General features: G+C 43.7%; 1 protein-coding gene across 1 annotated transcript in view; it reads right to left on the bottom strand.

The window, feature by feature from the left end:
* The window catches only part of Pik3ap1 (phosphoinositide-3-kinase adaptor protein 1), a 115,496-nt gene extending 104,962 nt beyond the window's left edge, over nucleotides 1-10,534 (bottom strand). The window contains exons 1-2 of the mRNA XM_003479559.5: nucleotides 10,313-10,534; nucleotides 160-579 (exon numbers count right to left, since the gene is read on the bottom strand). Of these exons, the coding sequence (XP_003479607.2) occupies nucleotides 160-579; nucleotides 10,313-10,325 (433 nt within the window). The 5' untranslated portion in view covers nucleotides 10,326-10,534. The remainder of the gene's footprint in view (nucleotides 1-159; nucleotides 580-10,312) is intronic.
* Nucleotides 10,535-26,642: the final 16,108 nt, after the last annotated feature.

Below are 26,642 nucleotides of genomic sequence, written 5' to 3'. Positions count from 1 at the left end.
ACTACCCTATCCCAGAAATCAGCTGCTCTAAACCTGGAACTATGACCAGTCTCGCTCTCACCAGTGAGCTCCCTCCTGGTTGATAGTAAGGTACAGGCCTAACGTCAAAGATGCCTTGCCTGCATGCCTGGGATCTGCTTCCCCCAGAGGAAACCTCACCTTCTGAAATGGCCTTCCTCACCGCGGCCACATAGGCCTCGGGCTCATCTTCACAGGTCAGCTCCTGCCAGTCGGCCCAGTCCGGAAACAAGGGCAGGAACTCGTCCTGGGCTCCCTGCACCCCGCAGAGCAGCCGCACCACGCGGTGTGGCGGGTACAGCGCCCTCTGCAGCAGCGGCAGCAGCGCCGGCCGGTAGAAGTGCTCCACCAACTCGGCCGAGAGCAGCACCACCACGCAGCGGGCGCCCAGGAAGAGGAGCAGGTCCTCGGCCGAGAAGGAGGCATCGGGGCCCAGCCTGTGCGTCAGCAACTTCTGGGTGCGCACCTGCCGACTGGCCTGGAAGAGGTCCTGGAGGTACTGGCACCATTCCTCGGCATCTGGGCTGTAGACAGTGAGGATGTCGCATCTTCGGGACACCCCTGGGTGAGAGGAGGCATGGAGGCTTGTTAACACACTGGTTTCTGTGGAAAGCTCCCCAAAAGACACACCGCCCAGATGAGGAGCCTAGCACCACAATATTCCTTTGCCTGCAGCATATCTGGTTTATCCCTCACTGGACACACTGAGCTACCAGCCATGCCACGCTGGCTTTCCCCAAACATGTCACCTTGTTTCTGGTCTTTGCAGACGCAGATGTTGCACCTGCTGTGCTGCCCCCCTCAGCCCCACAGCTAGCGGGTCTAGGATGGCAGCAACAGTCATAGCACTAGTAACAGTAGTAACGGCACACACATACAGAGCTCACTGTGCCAGCCAGCCTTTTAAGGACATAGCCCAGTAAACTCGTTTAACCCTCACAACAACATTTTAAGGAACATCTCACTCGCGGCCCATTCTACAAATGAGAAACCTGAGATCTGACAGGTTAAGCAAGTAAGTTATCCAAGATTCACATAGCAGTCAGAATTTAAATTCAGACTTGATGTGACCCAGAGCCTAGCTCTGTCCTAAACAGTGGTTAGGCACACATGTATGGTGTCAGACACAGTTGGACGCATGGCTCTTGCCACAGCTGTGCAATCCTGAGTAAATTAAATATTTTAAACCTCAGTTTAATTATCTGTAAACAGAAACACAGTGGCAATTTTTTTTGATTCTGCATAATTTTTTATTTATTTATTTTTAAAGAGAAGAAAACCAAACAAAATAAAACAGAATAAAGCCAATCAAAACAAAATAGTGAAAGTGATACAGGACTTCAAAACAAGGTAATAGGAAATCAACAATGGCTACCATAATGCCTCTTGTTATCATCAAAATAGCTGCCCATACTATCAGACCTAATAAAATCAAACAAAACAAAACAGGATAAAACCAATCAAAACAAAACAATAAAGGATTCCAAAACAAGATAAAAGGAAATCAACAATGGCTACCATAAGATATCTTGTTATCTTTAAAACAGCTGCCTATGCCATCAGATATAATAAAATCAAACAAAACAGAATAAAATCAAATAAAACAAAATAATGAAAATGATGCAGGACTTTAAAACAAGAAAATAGAGAATTAACAATGGCTAGCACCTTCAGAAGGAGTTCCCCGCGAGATGCTACATTGTATGCTGCTATCCTTTAAACAGATGCTCAGACCACCAGCCTCAGGCTGCAAAGTCAATCAAACAGTGAGGAATCAAGTTGTTATTTCACTTCAGTAGCTATCATCTCACACTGTGCCCCTCAGGATCAGTTGGGTACCCACAAGGCAGGGGAAAGAGGGAGCTGAGAAATCTCAGCACCTCTTGTCTCCCAGTCTTTGCACCTGTCAGCCCACAGCAAGGGGTTGGCCCAGCCTATAACTGCCGCTGGCTCACAGGAAAGGGTTGGCTTCTTCTTGGTTCTCTTCCCTGGGGTGCATCACAGTGGCAATATTTCTCAGTGATTTGCAAGAACTAAATTAGATACTTCCTGTAAAGTGCTAACATAGAGCTTAATATGTAGAAAATTCTCAATGATTGGTAGCTTGTATCTCATGATCCTCACACTCACATAAACAATGCAATACCATAAAAGGAACTGGCTGACCTATGCCACACTAGTTTTCAGGCACCCCTTCCAATACGTAATCTATGACTTCCCCTTTCGTCTTTCTCAAATAAAGAACAAATGTCAGAAAGAGAGGCAAAAGAGGATCTGAGGGATCACTTGGCCCAAATTCTTCATTTAGAGACAAAATACTTGTGAGGGAAGATTACAGGATCTGCTCAAATTCACACTCAGAAAATTAACAGTGGATCCAAAGTGAACTCTTAGGCTTGCTCTGGGTTTCCAGTCCAGTCTTCTGCCCCAACTCTGTTATTTCCCACTGGGAATTCTGCCAAGGATCTTATGAGAAATGAGTCATATATTCCAACAAAACCTGGATCTTAACTATTACTACAGGTCTAGGTCCTTGTCTTTCCGCCACTTTGTAAAACTCTTCTGTGAGTGATTTGAAAGGGGCGAGCACAAAGTGTCTGTGCATCCTATAGTGCATCAGGAATCTTGCCTTCCCCTGTAAGAAGCTGGTTACATCTTGTGAAACTGAGAATTTTGCAATTAAATATTCACCGTAAACCATGATTCCAGGCAAGAAGATCAGGTGCAGAATCAGGGCAAGACTTTGAGGCTCTGAGCTCTGAGAAATCATGGAAGAAATCCTCTTTCCTGCCCTCATCCACTACTATAGTCAAAGATTTTTAAAAATTGAAAATGTAAGCTTAAAAAAATTCTGATTTCCTCTGGAAGAAATTACCAAAAATTTCCTAAGAGTACAAATAAAAGTTTATACTTCAATTCTTTTATGAAGAATTGCTTTGTTGGGTCTCTAATCTAGTGCTGACATAAAACCCAATAGTCTGATCAGCAAGAGTAAACTGATCTGACTGGAAATACTTTTGGAGGCAGTCCCTTATTTCACTGCTGAGACAAAACACCTGAGACTCAAAGTTAAGAGGGGAAATGTTTGTTTAGTTCACAGTTTGTGGGGGCTTCAGGCCATAAGTGACTGACTCCAAAGCATGGTGACCCATGGCAAAGGAGCAACAGCTCAGAGCAGCAGAAGACAGCAAACGCAATTAAAGAAGCAGGAGAACAGCACTTTTGTCCCTTATGCTATATCCAGTGTACTGGGATTAATATGGTGCCAATCTAATCAATTGACTAATCCAGCAATCACCCACTCCTTAATCCCAGCACCCTTAATCCCAGCATTGCACCATGAATCAATGGACCACAAATCAGCCATCTCTGAAAAGCCCTATGACTGCACGAGACTTAGTGGGGAACACTTAGACACAACCATAACATAGGCACACATAATTAAAGCAGTCAGTATTAAGAGAGAGTAGGGAACTGGAGAAAAAACAGTGATTCTTGTGATGCTATAGAATTTGTGGCTCTGCCAAGAACTCAATTTCAAGTACAGTCTGTTTCCTCAGTTGTAAAGACAACAATCCTTTTCAGTAATGCTTACCATGATCTCAGAGGTTAAGCAGATTAAGGACAAAATTTTAATGTACCGATTGTATACCTCCACAAAATAAAATCTTTGTTAACTGGGTCTTTTTTTTTCCTTCAATGTAAAACATTCTTTTATGTCTCAAAGTAAAAATGATTTCAGCACTACAGAAGGCATAAAAATAACAATGCTACACAACTATAGAAGGTACACACAGAAAAGCAGTTACAGTGTCAGAAGGTATTTACCTTTTTTGTTTTCCCCTTTCCTATGTAGCTGGTTTACACTAAAAGGCACAATGTTCTAAATGTGAAGTGTTAATGTAGCCACCAGGTAGGAAATGTACAAGATAGTGTTAGCGATATCATACTTGGAATTCATTTAAAATGCAAAAAGGAGAAATTTAGCCACAGCCTCCTTTCCAAACACACAGTTACTCAATAATCTGTGCAAAGGTCAGGAGAATAAGATGTCAGGACAGGGCAGCAGTGCTACCATACCCTAATGACAAAGAACCCAACAATAATGTCTTCAGCAGGGTTGAAAGCGATGGCAAAGTGAAGAAGAGGAGGAGGAGTTCCTGGAACATGAGAAGTACATTCATGAAGACAATGTGAATCTCTGAGTACTGGCTGACTTAGCAGAAAGGAACAACTGTAACTCCCTGTAAGACAAACAGGCTATGAGCAATTGCTCCAGTTTTATGAGAAAGATTGATAGATCCAAGCCATAAGATGGAGAGTTCCTGAGTCACAAAAGGTTACATGTACTCCTTTAACCTTGAGTCCTTTCTCACTGCTTCCCTACTGCTCTTTTAACAGCATATCACAACACCTGCTGTTCATTCAAGATTCAGTCATCAAGGAAAGTTTCACTGTAATTCAGCTTTAATTCCCCCTTCAGAACAATCCTACAAAATACATACTTTTCATGGCTGTACTTTATCAACTTAGCTATTAAAATTGGTTGAAGATAGCTGCTGCCCAAAATCATATTTTTAGTACCAGATAAGGGATTTGAACTCAGACCCAACAACTATAAAACTATGCCCTTAATTTCTAAGTTGTGTCCCATTTTAAAGGTGAAGGAAATGCAGACTAGTTTAGAAATACAATTAAAACTCGTTTAAAGTACTATTAGTTTCAAGTATCATTTTCCAACAAAAGGAATTAGGGGTCCTTACATAAATGAGTAATTCTAGGAATGATTCTAGGATTGTATGTGAGGTGCATAAAATATATAAAATAAGCATGGAGCATCTTACAGTACCAGAAAGTAAGAGTTCAAATAAAAATATGACAGACATATGTCAAAAAGGACACCAGGGTCGCTGAAAAGAGCTCCTAATGGCCAATGCTGACATACTATAAGCAATAAAATAAATTGTAATATTGAAGTATAATAAATTGTAATGTTGAATTATAACCAGTGTGTAAGTATCCAGAAGTCCACACTGATATCATTAAATGTTAGCACTTTTTGGAGGAGGGAGTTAGACTCATGACCTCATGCTTGCTGGGTAGGTGCTGTGTTGCTTGATATCATTAAATGACTGTGTAAATAAACTGGGGGAAAGAGACAAGTCTGCCATGTATAAGAATTTCAGTTATTTTATAACTCCACCTTCAAGGAGGTGGAACACAACTCCTCCTAAGCAGGTGGGCTGGGTGGTGCGTTCTTTACAAAGAGCACTGTATGGAGGAGGAGAGAGAAGGGGAAACCTCTTGGTGGGGCAATCTAGCAGATACTGCCGTAGCCCAGTGATCGAGGTCAATATCAGCAGCCATAGATCATGTTGACAGCGCATACCCTTGACAGCCTGTGATAAGAATGGTAGTTTACCTCTGCCCTCTTCCTTCCCAAGACCCATCGCCCCAGCCTAATTAAAAGAAAAATACCCGACACATCCCAGTTGAGGAACATTTCACAAAATCACTGTTTGGTATTCCTCAAGACTGGTGAGCTCATCAAAACCAGAGAATCAGAGAAAATCACAGCCAGAAGACTAAGGAAGCATTGTTACTAAATATAACATAGAATCTAGAATCCTAGAACAGAAAAAGGGACATTGTGGTCAAAGTTACTTGCCTGGCATGGTAGTGCACGTCTATTATCCCAGCCTCTGGGAGGCTGAGGCAGGAAGACTATCACAAGTTTGAGGCCAGCCTAGGCTATTACAGTGAGTTTAAGGCCAGCCTGAACTGCATAGTGAAACCTTGTCTCAAAAAAAAAAAAAAAAAAAAAACCTAAGAAAGTCTGAGTAAATTGCTAATAGAAGAAATTGGAATTGGGGCGTGAAGTATATAAGAATTCTCTTTAGTGTCTTTGCAGATTTTCATGAAATACAAAACTTTCCTAAAACAAACAATTATTAAAAATACAACTGACAGGCAAAGAATTCAGCTCAATGGCACAGTGCCTGCATGGTAAGTGTGAGGTCCTGAGTTCAATTTTTAGTTATCATTCCCCCAAATACAGTAGAAGCAACAATTAGGAAATTAGCCTCTTCTATACAGAAAACAGCTATTTGAAATAGTTCATCCCTGGTGTTTCAATAGTAAATTAAACCTGATTTGAACAAGAGTATTTGAGAAGGAAGTAGTTAGTGCCTCGGATTACTTAATATAGCAATCTGTTTGTTGACTAACTTGCACTGTTACTTAGACCAATATATTAAGTCTAGGCAAATTTGTCCTCAGTGTAAAAGAGGACAATGAAATCTGCCAGCTTCCTGGACATCACTACTGTGCTGCAACTGAACACTGGGGAAGTTGTAAAAAATTCCAAAGTGGAAGTTAAAGTTCCTGTCTGACATGCAAGGTGCTGATACATGTCTAAAGGCATGGTCAGCGGTTCTCCCTGGAGTGCGGGACACCCCTTTCTTCAATGATAATTTCCTTCTTTTAACCATAAATCATTTATCCCCGTGTTCTGAATCATTTCTCTCATGTTTTGTTCAAGAGAAATGAAATTCATGAACCAAAAAGGAGTTCATAAACCCCACAAAGAATTGAAAAAAGGTCTTTGTTCTAACAAAGCTTGAAGAACAGGTTTGGCTATAGAAGAAAAAAAAGAATGAGTAATATTAGAGAAAAGAGCTGGCTGAGGAGAGCAGGAAGTCACCACGGTGGAAGAAACTCAGTGACCAAAAGAGAAAGATGACACTGAATGAGTTCCAATCCGTTAAAGAAAAAATAGAAAAAATACAGGGAGCTTTTCCAAGTACCCAGCCCAAACCATTTCTTTAGTCTGCAGGTGACACTGGCCTGAGGTCCCATGTCTGAATCTGAGCACTGTCTTCAATAAAAGAGTGTGAGACCAGGAAAGTGAGTGGGATAGGGAGTCATCTGGTGATGAACCACATCCAGAATTGTCTGTGCCTGAAAGTGTTCAAATTTAGAGAACTGGTAAGAGCATGAAGAGACCTCAAGGTTCAGACAGAAGTTAAGATCCTCCAAAATTAAAAGTCTCTTCCACCCTATGAGCAGGACAAGATATAAAAACTTCTCAAATCACTAGAGATAACACATGGAGGAGGTGGTCCCGGTCTTCAGCATCTGCAGACATGGTCTCTTGGGAAAGTCACAGCTTATCTCTGCTCTTTCGTGTGAAAACACACAAGATGCTGTCAGATCCCTGAGATTACTCCTAGATATGCTGACTCTGTTTCATTTTAGCTTGGTATCCGGAGTTCTTTCAAGGACAAGAAGCCAAGATTTCCCAAGATTTCACCAAGCAAACATGTCTTTGAGGAAACAAAAGACTACGGCTTGCCCTCCAATAGAAGGAATTTAAGAAGACTAGAGGAGTAGGATAACAAAGGGGATGGAGGACAGACACAAACTTCAATAGGGTGAACCCTGAAAAAATTCTATGTGAAGGAAGCTAGGCATCAAAGATACATACTGTATGATCCCATTAATGTGAAAGTCTGCAGAGACAAAGCATAGGAAGAGCTACAGAAAAAAGCAGATGTGGCTGGAGAGGAAGTAGAGGAAAAGTAGCTAACAAGCACAGATTTTCTTCTTTTTGAGATGACGAAAGTTTTCTAAAATTGTAAAGATGGCTATATATACTTAGGAAAATACTTAAAAGCATGGAATTACATACTTTTGATGGATAAATTGCAGTGCTTGTCAATATATCAAAGTAAAACTCCTTTTAAAATAAGGAGACTACCCAGCAGAGTGGCCTGGGTGACCCCTGAGCCAACACTATATGGCAAAAGGTATTATTCTCCCCACTATGACTGCTCTCATGGGTCCCAGGACCTCCAGGTCTCAGGGAGCTCATTTCCCATGTTGCAACTTCTCCTTATAGCAGCTGTAGTGCTATCTCACTGCAGAGGATGCTGACAGAGAGGGCCTGACAGCTGTAACCGTTATATGTGACTGGGGAAGCCCTACACAGCCCACATAAAACCCCAGTTCCTCCACTAGGGTCCCCATCTAGACCAAGCCCACCCGCAAACCCCTTCAGCTATGCCCACTGCATCATGCACTGGACACTGGATGCAGGAAAGTGATTTTCTTGGTCTCCTCTGCCCAAACCTTTCCCAATTTACTGTTGCCCGCACATAGCAGTCCCGTCCCATCCCTAGACATGCAAAAAGGTGGGAGCTTCACTAGCTCATTTCTCTCCCCTCCATTACCCACCTACCCCAGCCACCCTGCGCCTTACACTCCATGCCTTACACACCCCTTCCTGGAGCACTCTCTGCATATGGTCCCCTCCATATCCTCCTCAGGTCCTGGCTCAAATGTCTCTCTCTATGAGGCCCACTCTGGCAACTTCATCCCCTGACCCCTCCTCATTGCTTTTCCATAGCACATTATCATTCCAGGCCCTTGCCTTGAGGGTGCTGCCTGCCTTCCCTGCTCAGTAAGCTCCATGGGGGCAGGACAGCTGTCTGCTTTGCTTACTGAATGTACACGGGACACCTAGCCCAGTGCCTGAAAACAGTGAATATGCAATGAATATTGGTCCAGTCCCTTACAGAACTCTGCTTTGGTTTTCAAATTCAATGTGTAGACCATGAGCCTACTGTTACCCAGTCTCCTTATTCATCATACAGCTTCTTCTAACCTCCACAGCTCAGATAGGGAGCCTCAAGGCTGAGGTGAACCATTTTCTCACCCTCTTAAATAATGAACTGGTATCATCAAGTCTAATAGAACTATTACCCTTGGTCTTTTTCAACTCCTCTTCCAAAATGCTATGATCAGGCTAGATTTCTGCACGTCTAGAAAAAACTGGCTCTTCGTTCTAGCATCTGCTCATAATCTCCAAGAATAGGATCTTCTCTCAACTAACTACATGTCCTTTTACAGGAGGCACTGGCTAAATTTTAGAAACAACCCATCAACTGATGAATGCTCATCAACTGATGAATGGATAAAGAAGTGATTTTTTTATACAAAGTCTTATTCAGCCATAAAGAAAGATAAACTCAAGACATATAGCTAAATGGGTGGACTTTAAGACCATACTCTTAATTAAAATAAATCAGACAAATATGCAAATATTGAATTATCTCTCTCATGTGAGAAATTAGAAAGTGTAAATAAGAACTAAAATGTACAATAGATATTGTGAAACAGGAAGAAATTATTCAAAAGGAAAGGGGAACTAGGGAGGGGCGAGAGAAAGGAAGGAAAGGAAAACAAAAAATGAGAAAGGAAGGATAAAATGGAAAAGAAATTTTGTAAATGAGGGGAATGGGAAAAAAGAGGATTCAAAATATATGATGTACACCAAATTTCCTATGATGAACTGTACCAATAAACATAATAATAATAAAATAATAAAAGAAGGCCAAAAAAAGAAGCATTGGCACCCTATTCTACATGCTATTTCTACTACCACACTGTAAGGTAGGCGACGAAAATGTAAGTAAATCCACTTGCAAGCAAACATAGTAGCTATCTCTTCTCATCTAGTAATTCCCTGTCCACAAGATCATAAACTTGTTGACAGACAGGTCACCACTGAGACCATAACTCGTGTTCAGTATGCATTGGGGTGCTCTGTAAAGGTTATCGCTGACCATTGTCATTTTTCTCGATTTGTCCTAGATCTCAGCGAGTAACTTGCCAGAACCAGCACAACCCAAAACCAGCTAGAAGTCTACTGTAGATGAGATTTCCCCAGTGACCACCAACTCGCCCCAGTCTAGAAAAGATTTAAGAAAAGTAGTCACAGTGTTCCCAGATTCCTAGCCAAATTCCGATGAAGAGCCCAACACCGAAGGGGGACGGCAAGGCACTCGGGGAGTCCACGCTGGGGGTGATCTCCCGACACCGCCAACGGTTAACCCCATCGCCCCCTGTCGGTCGGAGGAGATCCCAGCCCACTCCCGAAAGAAACGGTCCAGGGCGGACACGTCCGCTCTGCTCTGCTCTGCTCTGCTCTCAGCTGGTACCTGGGAGCCGAGCGGGGGGCGCGGGGAGCCAGCCCCAGGGCGGCGGAGCCGGAGCTGCAGGAGCTGGCCTCAGACGCCGCCGCCGAGGGGCAGCGTCGGGCGGAGCCGAGGAGGAACGGCCGCCGCCCGGGCAGCGGCCGGAGCGAAGTCGTCGCAGGAAGTCTGCGGCCGAGAGCAGAGTTAGGACGGGGAAGAAGCCCGGCCGCCCGCCTGGAAGCGCAGACGGAGGCCGGGGCGCGCTCAGGGGGTGGGCGCGGGAGCGGAATCCGGCCGGGGCGCGCCCCGCCACCCACCTGAGACTGCCATCCCGGGCGCTCTCGCATCCCCGCCGCGGCGCCCCGCCGCGGCGCCCGGAGCTGGCCGGGCGGTGTCCCAAGCGCGGGCCACAGGGCGCCCGGGCTCCGAGGGGACCAGCGCGCTCTGGCGCTTCCTCCCGGCCGGCGGCTGGCGGCTGGCGGCTGGCGGCTGGCGGCGAGGACTCGCGCGAGGGCGTGACCACGGGCCCGCCCCGCCTGCCCCGCTCGCCCGTGGCACCTGCACCCGCGGCCGTTGGGGAGGGGAAGTGAGAATCCACGCGGACCGGGCCGCTGGCCGCTCCCCACACAGTCCCCTGCTCCTGGTGGGGAGGAAGCAGGGCTCTGGGCCACGTGCATCCCACGCCGCACGGGACAGCCTGTTAGGGATAGGCCACCTCACTGCAGTCCGAGGGGGCGGGGAATGTGGGGGCAAAGAGGGGACCAGGAAGAGCTGGCCATCCCGGGGACCTGGGGTGGAGGAGGCACACTAGCACCAGCTGTCCCAACCCCCCTCGTAATCCCCTGGGGCTTGTCCCGGAGCCCCTGCCCGCCGCTGCAGGGCAGGAAGGAGAAGGCAGGACACCTGGCCCTGGGGCTTGGCGTTGCCCTTGAGCACCCTCCTGTGACCCTTCCGCATTTCCTTGGATCTGCTCTCCTGGCAGCACAAAAACGTTGATTCTAGTTCATCTGATAAGAGGATGGTTATTCCAGGCCACACATGCATTGTTACTGCTACCTGGCACCCTTATGGCCCTCTGTGACCCCATTCCTTGCTCAGATTTGCACGGAGAATAAATGCTCCTGGGGTCGGGTAGTGGTCTACTGGTTCCAGAGCTGGCTTCTGTGTATCCTTTGCTCTCCCCTGCCCTATCCTTCCTCCTCTTCCCTTGCCTGCTCCTGTAATTGATTGGAATGTCACATGATTTTGGAGTCCTCCACAAGGGAGGGTCCAGAGGATGGACCCAGAATGCAGAGATGAGGTAAGTTAGGGATCAAGTCTAGATAAAAATAAATGAAACGGATTTAGTAATGAAAATAGCTTGATAAGGCCTGTATACATTTTTTACCATTGCCACATATTTAGTGGCTTAAAACAATACAGTCTTACTATTTTACGGTTCTGCTGTTCAGCAGTACAACATGAGTCGTACTGGCCTACAATCAAGGTGTTGCTGTAGAAGACTTCCTTTGGGTTCCTTTCTGTCAAGTAGAAGAGAGTTCATTTTCTTTGTATTTTCACCTTTTAAAAGCTGCTCCCCTTCTTGGGTTTGGTCAACTTCCTCCATCTTTAAAACTAGCAACACAGCATCTCCCTGGCCATGCTTCTGTCCTCCCATCTCTTCCTCTAGCTCTCTTATGTGTCTTCCAGAGTTAAAGATGTTAGTGAGTACACTGAGACACTACACTCCCCCAGGGAACTCCCCATTTTAAGGTCAGCTGACAGCAACCTCAGTGCCATGTATAGCTTTAACTCGTAGAGCACATTCATAGACTAAGGATTAGAACATAGACGTCTTAAGAGGCCTGTTAGTCTCCCTACCCAGAGCCCGGGATTCGTAAAGCAGAATTGAATTCATACTGATAGGTACTTTATACCTCTTCTCCATGTTTGCAATGTCCTTGGCCTCCACCCTCATACTCACTGTCAGACACATCATACACTGTTTTAGTTCCATGCTATTCTTTAATAGAAATGATATAACCCAGTGTGGTGGCTCCAGCATGTAATCTGAACACTTGGGAGGCTAAGGCAGGAGGATTGCCATAAATTCAAGACCAGCCTGTGCTACATAATTGATAAGATTATATAGTGCATCCAACAGATGAGAAGTATAAGACAAAAGAGGCCTTTATTCTGAGAACGCGGAGAGAGAAAATAACACCCCCCCACACACACCCCCACGCTAGAGTCTGGCTTTCTCTCTGGGGGACTTGTGGCTTGAGGGTATTTAAGTAGCCTAACCTTAAGGTGGTGCCCTAGGGCCATTAGAGATGCACAGGTATCGCATTGGCACTCGTTTAGTGCTGGGGCAAATTCCTAAGGGTGGGGAAGATAGCCACAGGTAAATTCCTGGGGGTGGGGGAGATAGGAGCTCCTTGGTTCCGCTTGAGGCTTCACCCCCTACAGTGTCTTATCTGGGCCAAAACTCTTTCAATAATGAATTCAAGGCCAGCCTGAACTACATAGCAAGGCAAACTTAGATAGATAGATAGATTTTACATGAAGTATTTTAATTCCTCTCCTCTATTCCTCTTATGCCCCTCCCCCGCAAGGCAGACTTCAAGTCTTGTCTTTTCACCACAGAACCTCCAGCCCCTAGAGCCAACTTTTCCAGCGATTATGATTAGAAAATATTTGTGAAATGAGTGGTTATGACTAGGAATTCCTTAAATTTGAAATTGGGGAAAGAAAGATTTTTTTTAGGCACTGAAAATTATGAAACCCTAGTCCTAGAGAAGGATAATATAGGATGTCATAGATAGGCCATACAGAATAAAAGCCATCCAAGTACGGATAACGGTGCACCTCCCTGGAAATGACATCACATGCCTGCAATCCCATCCCTCTGGACTCTGAGGCAGGAGGATTGCTGAGTTTGAAAGCAGCTTGGGCCACATAGTGAGTTCAGGTCCAGCCTGAACTATCAAAAAAAAAAAAAAAAAAAGGAAATGTTGGATTTGAGGTGCCAAGTATGGGGAGGGGAGATAGCAGAGCCCACCAGGCTCATGTAAAGGCAACATGGCATTGAATTTATTATGCCTGTGTGCAAACAAAAAGTGAAAAGATTTTCTATAGGGAACAAAGAGAACTGCGTCCCTTTTATAAGGATGGAAAGAAGGCAGGCATCAGGTGGGAAGATTTTAATAAACCTCTATGGTTAAAGTTCTCTGGCAGTCTTGCACATCAGTGGATAAAGTTTTTGAAGGTCTTGTGTAAATTTTTGGGTATCTCCAGATGTCCCAGAACCTGAAAAATTCCTCGTTCTCTCTTACCTTCTTTATGACATTGTGTGCTTGCTGATGACAGCTTTGGTACTGAGCTGAGTTCCCTGCTAATAATAGGCCTCTGCTGGCAAGCAGGTTAGAGGCTGGGAAAGGTTGGAGCCTTATACCAGGGGATGTCCTAGGAAGGGTCTATCATTGCAGAAAAGAGATGTGGGAATGTGGGGTCTGGCTCAAGATGTTCCCTTGGAATGGAGGCTGCATGGATAGATGGGATAAAGAACAAGAGCCTGTCCTCAAAAGTGGAACCATAGGGAAGGAACACGTTTAGGGACCTTGAAAAAAGGATCTGCAAAGGAAAGATGGGGCAGGAGGTAAGACAGAAAAGGAGGGCCAGGAAGGAGGGCTCTGAGGAGAAGGCTGCAGTGCTAGGATCCAAGAGACAAAAACACAGCAGGCTATGGAGGCCATACTGACATCCAGAAGTCTAAACACTGGTACGGTGGACACTGAACACCTGGGGGACGGAAAAAGGGACAGGTGGTAATGACGGCAGCTTGAAACAGTGACAGAGGCTGAGAACTGAGAAGCAGGGCTCCAGATTCTTACCACAGCCCTCCACAAACCATCATGGGGCCTTGGCAGCTAGAACTCCTGTAGGGCTCTGCTTCCTTACACATCCAGTGAAGGCCTGCCAGCTCAGACTATGCCGGAGCTCAAGCACAGATCTTCTAGACTCTCTGCAGTCTCCCTCAGCCTTCAGAAACCTCTGGACCTGGTCATCTGCACACTCTCTGTGAGAGCCATTCATCCATTTGAGGCCAATTGCCCAAACACCCCTACTGTTCAAATGTGTGGCGCTCCCTTCCAGCTCTGGATGTTAAAGTGAAGTCCCTGTCCTGCGTGCCAACCAAGAGGATCTGGACAACCTCTACACTGCACTTGGCCCAGCAGTCAGAGGGCAGCTGCCAGCTGCAGCCAAGGCTTAGGCACCATGTCCGCCATCCAAGCTCTGCTCCCACTGCACAGGAGCACTGGTCTCTGGAACTTGCCTGTGAAGAGAACCCAGAAGCCAGGACTCCCAGCCCTGGGAGTATCACTAGTCCCTCAGGCAGTCCACCCTGTTACAGCTGGTTAGCCATGATTGAGGAAGTCGTGTTCTCTGGTTTGAACCTTGGTTTGACTTTGCAGAGTACGGAGCCAAGGGAAAGGGGCAGCTGTCCTTCAAAGGGCCCCATCAAATGAACTGAAGAAGGATGAAGATGTACCATGCTGTTTGACCGTCCTGCCTTACAGTTCTGTTTGACATGGCAAATGGAAGAGCTCAGAGAGGCAGACACGTGTCATATAGTGAAGAGCGGACAGGATGAGGGAGAAATTCCTATTTTATCTTTAATATTTATCTCCTAATTTCTCAGACATGGAACCAGGCCCTTTTCCCTGGGTGTCTAAGTCTCACTTATAGGACAAAAAGCATAGCTGCAAGTGACATAGGGATGATATGAATACCAAATAATCCAGATAATATCAAGGAAATATCAGAACTCCCAACCTGCTAACAGAGTTTATGTTTTATAAAATCAAAAGATCTAGAAACAACAGAGGTTAAGAGCTGAAAACATTTATTTGGGGAAAGAAAGCTAAGAGAGACAAAAAGGGTCCTGAATGGGTTTCTAAGGACCCTACTTTTCAAGAGAATTTTATAGCGGTAACCCATGAGGTGAGGTGGGTCTACTGTGGAAAAAACTATAATCACCTAATAAGATAACAAGTGTAGCCAGTTGGGAAACATTGATCCAATGGGAAATGAGAAGGGGGTGTGAGATGAGACAAAACTATAATCAACCAATAAGATTATTTAATATAACCGCTGAGGTAGTATTGATTAAATGGGGATCAAATAGGGAAGCAAGTCACATAGCAAGTGTACATGGACCATGGACTGAACAGGGACCTTTTCCTGAGAGGGAGGTTTTGGTCCCTCACCCAAGGCAATTGATATACATTTAGATTACCAAGTTACTGCTGTTCGTCCTTAGGGGCAGCATATAGATGGAGTTATTCCATCTTTTGCCTGGAGGTTTGGCCCTTTCCGAAGGCATCTCCACCCACACTTGTATCTGTACTGACTACTGTCGAGGGCCTGGTCCTATCTGACTGCCTATATTTCTACCTAACCTAGCAGTCTATAGTAAAAGAACTGTATTGGATGTACTTATTCCACACAAATTCTCTTAACTGTCCTGTGAGAAAATGCCTAATATCAGGCACTTGTCTTACAGATGACAAGGTAAAATAACTTTTGCCCAAGGGCGTACTGCTAGTAATTGCAGGGCTGGGTTTGAATCCAAATGGCCTTGTTCCAGAACCCTCGCTTCTGCCCTTGGGTTAGTGTAAATGTATACCAGCCCTGCTGTATGACTTGAAGGCCTCCTATGTTACCACTAGCCCATGTTAGAGTTACCTCCATGGCAGTGGGAAGGATAGTTGCTCTCAGTTACCTAGGAGGTCTTCTGTTTGCCAGGATTTGCCCTACTCCCCCAAGAACTCCCCTGGCGTACATTCCTCCTGCCTCCCTTCCTGTCAGGATCCCAAGGCCATTGGCCCCCGAGGCTATGTCTCTTACACACACACACACACACACACACACACACACGCACGCACCACACAATCTCTAGTGCTAAGCACAGGGCTCAGTGGACGTTCAAGGGTGTTAGTTATTTGTGGAGGTTTTTTGTTTGTTTTTACCGGAATTGAAACCCAGGGCCTTCACACAGAGCTCCATTCCCAGCCCATTTTTTTTATTTTGAGACAGGGTCTTGCTAAATTGCACAGGCTGGCCTCCAATGTGTGGTCTTCCTGCCTCAGTTTACAGACATATGCCACCTCCCCAGGTGATATACAGGCCCTACAATTGAAGTGACTTTGCCCAAGGTATCCATGTCATCCCTATGTCACTTCCAGCTATGCTTTTTGTCCTATAAGCCTTCATTCAAGCCTTCATTCAAAGGGCTTGTTCTTTGCTGTGTACTGGAGACCAAGGAGTCAGGAGTGTATTTAACTGGACAGGATAGAAAGTGTCAGTATGGATTACTGGACTGCCAGTGAGCCAGCACAGGCAGGGCTAGGGAAATGGAGCTGTGGGCTCCAGCTGCCTGGCTTTGCCTGGTAAACTCCCTGGAGTAATGATGGTCACTGTCCTTTGTCCCTGGTTCATGAAGTTTCAGCCCAACTCAAGGCATCCTCTTAAAACCCAGTGCAGGCAGCTTGGGGCATTTATAGCATTTAAGGAGCAAACAGCCTTGCAAGTAAAGCCTAGAAGCTCAGCCTTCTGGCAAGAATGTGAGCGTCTATCCACCAAAATAGTCACTTCCTATGAAGGTTCTGTCAGGTCCCAGGAAACCCTCTCTGGGCCATTTTAAACAATGACAATGCCATTCCACGCTCTAGAACTCAAATTCAAAGACAAAATGCTGGGCACATGCTGTTTGACCCTACGAAAGTCACTTGTCTGATCCATGGTCACGTGGTTAGTGTTACAACTGGGTTTTAACTTCAAATCCATTCACTACATGAGAGCTCCCTCCTTACTGCGTGCTAGGATTCAGAAGCCCTTCCAGCTGCTCCCTAGTGATGTCAGGATCCCTGACCCAAAAGTAACATTAATAACAAGGAAGGGGAGTGTCTCAGAGATTACCACCCAGTATCTTTTCTTTCTTGTTTCTTAGTGACTGAATTCTAGTGCTATTTGGAAGTGGCAGTCTGAGCCAGGGATTTAGTTCTGCAGCATAATCATCTGCCTGGCAAGCGTGAGGTCGTGAGTTTGATCCCCAGTACCAACAAACCAAAACAAAAAAAAAAGGAAGTGGCAGTGTGTCTAACAAAAGGACAGCATTCTCCAACCTCTCTTACAGATTGGAAAAAGAGGCCAACAAGATGTAGGTGGGAGTCATTCGGTGGAATGCCCAGGAAAGTTCTTTATAAGAGACTACTACTTCTACTGGCACTTACACATTTTGCCTCACTCTCCTTTAGTTCCTGCCTGGAATGTGAAATGGGATGGACAGAGATCCAGCAGCCCTCTTGGATCATGAGGTGACCGTGTGGATGGAAGTCATATATTAAGGATGGCACAGCAGAAAAATGGGCAGAGCCTGGTCCCTACTAACCTTGGAGCTCCCAAGTGTACTCCAGGGTGCCATCATTTACTTCATTTCCCTGAGAGAGAAATAAATATATGTCTGTCTTGTATGAGTTATGATTATTTGAGTGCTTTATGTACCCAATCCTACTTCTTTACTGATAAGGGAATGGGAACCAGTATATATAGGGCACCAGCTATGACTAATGAACCTTCTTATAAATAGGCACTTGTCACATAATTCTGCATCATAGGTATTACTTCCATGTCACAAAATAAAACACTCCAGGTCAGGCTGAATCCGGACTCTGTGATCATTCCAAGGCACAACTGGATGCCTTCCAGAGGGTTAAAGTACTTCCTGAGGACGTGTGGGTGCTGGGCAGCATTCTAGTCATGTGCAGATGGTGCATTCATTCATGCGTGAAAGCACATCTTACACATTTTCTACTTCTGTCTTTTGAGGTGCTGAAGCAGAAAATCAACACAGCTGGGATACAAGTTTTAGGACATGACTTCCTAAAGTGTTAGCACTGGCAAAGATCCTGAGGTCACACTTGTAAACTAAGGCCAGGAGAAACAGTGACCTTTCTAACAGACTGAGTTGGAGGCAGAACGAGAACTAAAATCTTTGTCCTAACTCATAGTCTAGTGGGGTTTTATTGCTGTACCTGACAATCTATTTTTTTCCTACTAATAAATTATTTTCCTAGCTAGGCATGTGGAGCACGCCTGTAATCCCAGCACTCAGGAGGCTGAAGCAGGAAGATAATTTCGAGTTCGGGGTCAACCTGGGCCACAAAGTGAGCTCAAGGCCACCCTGAACTGCAAAGCGAGACCCTGTCTCAAAAAGACAAAAATAAAGTTTTCTTGATCTGATGCTTTGGCTGTATAATTTTCCCTATAATATTATCATTAGCTCCTAGAGGGTTAACCCAACTTCAGTCCCTCCCCTGGTCATGATGTGTGGTGGCTTAACTAATGGTCAGCTTGTCACACCCTGCTGCACTGGATCAGCACAGCTCTAGGTGTGGAAGGCCACCTGAGGATTGTCTGCAACAGCATCAAAGCACAGCTGGAGGGATGAGGTGCTGCTGCTGCTGGTTCTCTGGAGAAGCTGCCACGCTGGTTTCCTGGTGTGAACTCAGTTGCTCTCACTGCTGAGGAGCTCCCTGTGCCTGAGGATGCTGCAGGCCTCTTCAGCAGAGCCCTGGTCCTGACCTTGAGCACCACTTCCTGGCTCCAGTGCAGATCCCTCCCCTGCTGGCACAGAGCCTTCATCCCACGTTCTAGCTTCCACCACTGGCCTTCAGGCCTTCCCAGGGCAGATCCTGGATACAGACTTGCATGAGACGTAGTTATGGGCTCCAGGCCTCCAGCTGGACTCAAGGAGGACATTGCCACCGGCTCTCGGTCTTCAGCTGGACTCATGCAGAACACTGCCATGGGATCCAGGCCCTCAGCTGGATTCTTGGGTCTGTGTGTGAATATTATAAAGTAATTCTATGTATTGTATGTCCTATGTTAAATCTTTCTCTTTTGATCACCTTTTTGATATATTGTTGGTTTGCTAATGTTTTGCTAGGGATTTTTGCATCTCTGCCATTGGGCACAACAGCAATTTTGTCTTTTATCAACTTTTGGTATTTGGCCTCATAGAACAAATTTGGCCTCATAGAACAAATTTGGAAGTATTCTTTCTCCCATTATTTTTCCGATAAAGATCAGTATTCTTTCTTAGATTTTTATGGAATTAAGCAGTAACATTATGTATGCCTAAATTTTTTTTGTTAAGGTTTACCACCAATTTCTATTTTCTTTTTAGCTATTCAGATTTTATATTTCACGTCTCCCTGTATTGATAAATTGTATTTCCTAGACATTTGTCTATTTCATCTGTTAAATTTTTTTATGTGTAATTATACTTCCTTATTAACTTTTAATGTCTATAGATTTATAAAGGTAGCCTCTCTCTTATTTCTGATATTGATAATTTATATTTTCTGCCTCTGTCTCTCTACCTGTGTGTGTCTATCCTTCTGTCTGCCTCTACTAATCTAAGTAGATATTTATCAATTTCATTGATCTTTCCAAAGAACCAGCTTCTGGTTTTATTAATTTTTCTGTGTTTCATACCCTACTTCACAGTCTTCTGTTCTCATCTTATCATTCTCCGCCGCTTGTATTTATTTTGGATTAACTTTACTCTTCGAGAGATTCCAGAACCTGCACTACTGTCCCTGGATTCTATTAATCTTTTCTGTAGAAGCATTTTGATATGTTGTATTTTCATTATAATTTAGTACAAAATATTTTCTAATGCTCCATGATTATTTGTTTGAGCCACTGGTTATTTAAACTAAGTTAATCTCCAGCTATTCAGATTTTGAGCTGGGTGGTGCACTCCTGTAATCCCAGCACTCAGGAGGCTGAGTCAGGGAGATCATTGCAAATTTGAGACCAGCCTGGGCTACAAAGTGAGCCCAAGTTCAACCTGAACTGCATGGCAAGACCCTGTCTCAAAAGAACAAAAAAAAATCTCCATCCAGATTTTGAAAGATAATATTACTATTGATTTCTATTTTAATTCAATTATGGGTAGAAAGCAGACTAATTTTGGATTTTAAAAATTTATTTATTTTTTATGGCCCAGCTTATAATTTATCTTGATGAAGGTACATTGAAGAAGACTATATTCTGGCCAGGTATGTTGGCACACACCTGTAATCCCAGTACTCCAAAGGCTAAGGCAGGAGGATCTCTATGAGTTCAAGGCCAGCCTGGGCTACATAGTGAGTTCAAAGCCAGCCTGTGCTGACAGCATAGTGAGACACTGTATGAAGAAAATATATATATATATTTGTATGAACCGGTTGTTGGGTATAGTGTCTAACATAGCCTGATAATAGTGGATTGCTTCCCAGGACGTTATAAGCGAAACTTAAAGAGACTCTGGATTCTATCATACCTCTGAAAAGGTTTTGTTTAAGCGGACGGTTTTTTTTTTTTAGATAGTTATTTTGGACTCAAACTCCACGCTCTCTACGTGGTGGCCAGCAGCAGAAGTTTCCATTTAGTTTTCAGCCTTTGATGGACAGCCTGCAATCTGCCCAGCACAGGTGTGGCTTTGAAGCAGCCAAGGGCTCTGGGTAGAGTTTATGCAGAGCTTAGAGCTTGCCTGTTTTGCTTTATTCTTGCTGGATGCCCACCTTCCTTACCAGCTGATACATCCCAGAATTCTTCAAGACAGGTAGACCATCTGATATATCTATATTTTAGCTGTCCATTTGGGCCTATCCTCTGGCAAAAGCTATAACATTAAGAAACCTGGAGCCATTTCCTTCTGCTAAGTGTCCACTTCTCCAATGTTTGTCCATTTTTTATCCCTTTCCAGTGCCCTTGCTTTTGCATGTCTTGTCCTGAATGTGGGGTGCTGCCCGTAGAGGTGGGGCTGACCCCACAGGAAGTGTTTCTTCCTCTTGGGGAAACAGTGACCACTCACATCTCCAGCCCAGGACACAGGCAGGCTGACAGGTGGCCCCTGGGTGCTACTTTAAAGAATGTCAAAGTTTCAAAGAGATAAATCAGAAATATGGGGATTAACTCACTTTGCACGTGACTCCTTTCAATCAGACAAGAGGCAAATTGTTTCTGGCTAAGTCACAACATGTCAGTTCTCTACTGATGGAAGTTACGTTCTTTTTCTCAAACCACGCTACAATGAGTTTTCATATCTCTTGGTGTTCCGGTGCTCATCTTTTATAAAATGAGTTACAAAAGGTAGGGTCAATCCGTATGTGTATTTAAAAATATAAATTATCTTAATACTTTCCACACAGGATACAAAATTTCATTCTATGCCAATTGTGATAATACCATCTTTTTTGGGGTGGGGGGACAGAGTTTCACCATGTAGTGCAGGCTGGCTTTGAACTCATGTCAGTCTTCCTGTCTCAGCCTCTCGAGTACCAGATTATAGGCATGTGCCACCATCCCCGGCTCACCAATCTTTTATATTTTTGACAATCTGGTAGATCAAAAATGCTATATTAATTATTGGCATTTCTTTGAATATATACTTGGTGTTTCTTTGAATATCAGTGAGATTGAGAATTCTTTCATATTGCCTTCAATTGAACTTTTTTTTTTGGAAGTGCCTGTTGATATGCTTTGCCAAATTTTAATTGGAGTGATTGTCTTTTTATTGTTATTTATGTTGGTTTGTACATTTGTAGGAGCTAAAGTACAAATTTCGCCCTTTGTTTTATGTATAAATAATCTATCATTTGTCTTTTGGTTTTATTTACAGGTTTTCTCACTATACACAAAAAAATGTTACTTTTAGGAGGTTAATTATTGACTATTATTTTAGGAGGTTAATTATTGACTATTATATTTGGATGATCACTTTTAGGGTTTCTGGGTTTCACCTTTTGTTTTAAGGTCTTCTTCACAATGTTAAGAATAATTTCTTAATTTGTATCCAATATTTTTAATTTTCACATTTAGATTTTTAATCCATCTGGAGTTTATTTTTGCATATAAAGTTGGGTAGATGTATGACTCTGATTTCTTCCAGATGGATAGAGCATTCTGCTAGCATGATTTATTATATAAGCCATCCTTCCCCCTTCAAATGAAATATCATTTTTATTTATATTAAATTCTCATTTGAATTTGTTTTTGAACTATTAGGTTCTTCTTGCTTACTTTTATGCTATCCATTTTTTTAATTTTAAAAAGCAAAATGGAAAAAAGGATAGAAATGATACAAAATTTCAAAAAAGAAAAAAAAAGTAGAGAATTAACACTGATTAATATATTACACGTTGCTTTCTCAGAACTAGTTGTTTAGGTTACTAAATCTAGACACAAAAGTGATCAATCAAACAACGAGAGCACAAACTGTCCTTTTTGATAAACCAAGAGAGATTAGTAGTATAGTTATCTATGTAGCATACATACACATACATAAATTTATATATGTTTACCAACATGCATATAATCTTTTCCTTTCCCCTATCCCGGTAGTTCTGTCTTTTTGAGCACTTTCATTATTGTAATATCTATTGTATATTTGGGTCTTATTACTCTTTCAGATTTTTGTTTTTTATTATTTTTACACTAGGGAGAAAATATATATATAAATGTGAATTTGATTTATTTCACTTATGTTATGGTCTTAAATTGCCTTCATGTACCTATAAAAGCTTCATGATTATTCCTTTTTAATAACTTAGTAATATTCCATCTTATAAAAATACACCTTTTTTATCCATTCTGCAGTTGATGGGCATTTTGGTTGTTTCCAAGATATAGCTATTACAAATTGTGCTGCTGTAAACATGGGTGCACATATATTACTCTGGCATGACATTTTCAATTTTTCGAAGGGGAATAGCTGGATTAAATGGGACTTCTAATTTTTTTTTAGGAATCTACACACTGATTTCCACAGTGGTGGCACCAGTCTACACTCCCACCAGCAGTGGAGAAATGTTTCTTTTCTCCCACAGCCTCACCAACATTTGGTACCAGTTGATTTCTTGATGGCAGCCATTCTTTCTGGAGTGAGATGGAATCTCAATGTTGTTTTAATTTGCATTTCTCGATGACCAGAGATGTTGAACACATCTCCATGTAGTTATTTGCCATTTGTATTTCTTCATCTGAGAAGTGCCATGTTCATTTCAGATGCCCATTTTTCGATTGGGTCTTTAAATTTGGGGGGCTGATGTTTTTCAGTTCTTTATATGTTCTGGTTATAAGTCCTTTGTCTGAGGGACAGCTGGCTAAAATTCTTTACCTTTCTGAGGGTTTTCTCTTCACTTTGTTGGTGATTTCTTTTGAAGTACAAAAACTTTTTAATAAGACAAGATCCCAGTTGTTGATTCTGGAAGTACTTCTGGAAGTTTGCATTTTACTCATGAACTCTCTGCCTACCTCTGTGTCTTCAAGATTCCTACCTACTTTGTCTTCCAGTAGATTTAGTGTTTCTGTTTTATATTTAGATCTTTGATCCATTTTGACTTTAGTTTAGTGCATGGTGATAAACATGGGTCTAGCTTCAGTCTTTGACATGTGGAGTGCCAGTTTTTCCAACACCATTTATTAATGAGGCTATCCTTCTTCCAGTGAACATGTTTAGTCCCTTTGTCAAAGTTAAGGTGGCTGAGTGTCTGCATCTTCTAATCTGTTCCATTGATCTTCAGGTCTGTATCTTTGCCAGTACCATGCTGATTTTATTACTGTAGCTTTGTGTAATTTCAAGTCAGGGATTGTGATGCCTCCTGTCTTGCTTTTGTTGCCCAGAATCGCTTTTGCTATTCTAGGTCTCTTCTGCTTCCAAATGAATTTTAGGAGTGTTTTCTCTAGACCTGTGAGGTATGTTATTGGCATTTTGATTGGAGTTGCATTAAATCTGTATAATAGTTTTGGGAGAATGGCCATTTTCACAATGTTGGTTCCTCCTAACCAAGAGCAACGAATATCCTTCCATTTGCTAATAGCTTCTTCAATCTCCTTTTTAAAAGTAATACAGTTTTCAATGTATAGGTCTTTTACATCTTTTGTTAGGTCAGCTCCTAAATATTTCATTGTTTTGGATGCTATTGTGAAAGCTGTCATTTTCCTAATTTTTCTCTCAGTGAGTTTATTTGTATACAGGAATGTTATTGATTTTTTAATATGTTATCCAGCTACACTGCTGAATTTGCTTATTAACTCAAGTGGCCTTTTGATAGAGCTTTTGGGGTCTTCTAAGTAGGGTATCATGTCTGCAAATAGTGATCATTTAACTTCTTCCTTTCCCATTCTTATTCCTTTTATTTCTCTCTCTTGTCTAATTGCTCTGGCTAATGATATCAGAACTATATTGAATAGTTATGGTGATAGTGGACATCTTTGTCTTGTTCCTGATTTTAGGTTGAAAAGTTTCAGTTTTTGTCTATTTAGTAAGATGCTGGTTGTTGGTTTGCCATAGGTGGCTTTTATCAGATTGAGGTAGAGACCATCTATTCTGAGTTTCTGTAGAGTTTATATCATGAATGAGTGTTGAGCTTTATCAAAAGCTTTTTCTGCATGTATTGAGATGATCATGTGATTTTTGTCTTTGGCTCTTTTGGTGTGATGTATTACATTTATTGATTTGCGTATGTTAAACCATTCCTGCATTCCTGGGATAAACTCCACTTGGTCATGATGTATAATCTTTTTGATGCACAACCACACTCAGCCTACTTTTTGTAAGTAATAGACTTTTAAAAGAAACAGTTTAGATTTATGGGAAAATTAAGCAGACAGTACAGAGCTTCTATATATCCCCTTCTACTGCATCCTACCCGCACTGCTACCACCACCGCTGCCCTACACACAGAGCTTCCCTCATTACTTACCTCTTGTACTAGAGTAGGACATTGGCTCTGACTAGTAAAGCATCATCAGTACACTGCCATTAATTAAGATCCCCAGTTTACACTGAAAGTCACTGCATTATACTCATCTATGGGTTTGGGCACCTGCATAATGTCAGGGGTGCACTGTTATAGTATCATACAGAAGCATTTCTGTCGATGTCCGCTCCCGGCCGGCAGGAAGGACACACGACAAAGTCTGGTAGTGGACAACCTTTTCTTTTTATTTTCCTTCTCCGTACAGCCTGCCCTGGGTTCTCCCAGCTGAAGCCTCCTCTGGTCCGCTCCCCGCGGCTCCTTTTGTGCTTCAGTCTGCCCCAAAGCCTCTACCGGTCCGCTCTCCGCGGCTCCTTTTGGGCTTTTACTTCTGGGCTTCTACCTGGCTTCTTCTTCCGCCCAGGGGTGGCACCGGTATATATACGGGTACAGTGTCCAATCATGTTAAAGTAAGCAAGGCAAGCTGATTGGCTAACATCATCAGTTGCCAGGCAGACTATATTGTTGAGCGGGTTGTTTACGCGGTAAGCAGGAAACTAACATATTCGATGGGAGGGGTAATCTACCTCAGGCTTTGCTCTTTACCACAGGCCGCACGTCCGCCGCGCAAGGCGAGCTATCACAGACGCGGCTCCCAACATCTCCCCCTATTTTATTTTTTATGAATGTGCGCATCGTAGCCCTTCCTGGACTGGGTGCAGAGGCTTATGCCCTATGTGTAGGTCCACCGTAGGTCCTTGGCTTAGACCCTGGTTGGCCATGCCATGGTCTGCCAAGGCCCTGAGGCCCTCGTCCTTTTTCTAGGGCCAGGCACAAACTGGACGGAACCTGGATGCACACAAGCTTGCACTCATTTCCTCTCCGTAAAGAAATCCCCTCGGAGAGAAATTTAGACCTGGGCAGCATCTAACAGTCCAGCGGCTTACGTGCAGGATGGGGTAGGGCCTGGCTTAGGTCGAGTCGTGCTGGGGAGGCACGCTCTTACCCGTCATTGACTCACCTACCCTGCTGTGTATTGTCACCTTATGGAGGAGAATGAGGGATGCCCGCCATATCTAGACTCGGTCATGGGCCAATTGAGCAAGCCATGCATATGCCTGAGGATCTTCTTGTCCATTTCGGGCTACCGCTATTTCTATTCATCTTATTGGTTGGTCTGTGATGGATCTCCAGTAGGGCAGGTCTGATCTTCAGTCGAGGGCTTTGTTGCCCGTGTCAGTCTCTCCGGTATCCACAGTGGTTCTCGTCCCGGTTCCTGTGGGAAAACACAAACCGCGCCTCGGTTCCAGCTGATTACCGGATCCGGGCCCATCCATTGTCCTGTCATAGATAACCGCGCCTTTGGAGGCAGGCCTTGGCTTACTCCCCCTTTTTGTTTTTTATTTTTTATTTTTTATTTTTATCTTTTTCGTTTTTTTTTTTTTTTTTTTTTTTTTTTAATTGGTACCGGGGATCGAACTCACGACCACCTGCTTGCAAAGCAAGTGCTTATGCTGCTAAGCTAAATCCCCAGCCCCATTTCCTCGACCGGCGTTTTTCTCAGCCTGCTCGGCAGAGAACTCTGCGTACCAGGCTCGCCAATCCAGGTAACTGCCCGAGGGCAGACACGCCTTTGCCAGCTGAATCCAGTCCGCGGGGGTGAGGGGCCCAGAAGACAGATTCTCCAGCATGGCAATGGTGTAAGGCGCAGTCGGCCCAAAGGTTGTAACTGCATTTTTAAGTTCTCTAATCTGCTTTATCTCAAAAGGCTCCCATACATTGCGTCCCTGGCCCATAGCTACTTGTACAGGAAATATCCCGTAGGGGCCACTATCTATCCCAGGTGGATGTACCT

This window comes from Cavia porcellus, unplaced genomic scaffold (assembly GCF_034190915.1).
Source record: "Cavia porcellus strain 051 isolate PalLab524CR breed Dunkin Hartley unplaced genomic scaffold, mCavPor4.1 scaffold_2, whole genome shotgun sequence".
Lineage (NCBI taxonomy): Eukaryota > Metazoa > Chordata > Mammalia > Rodentia > Caviidae > Cavia > Cavia porcellus.
This window is presented reverse-complemented; position numbering and strand designations above follow the sequence as displayed.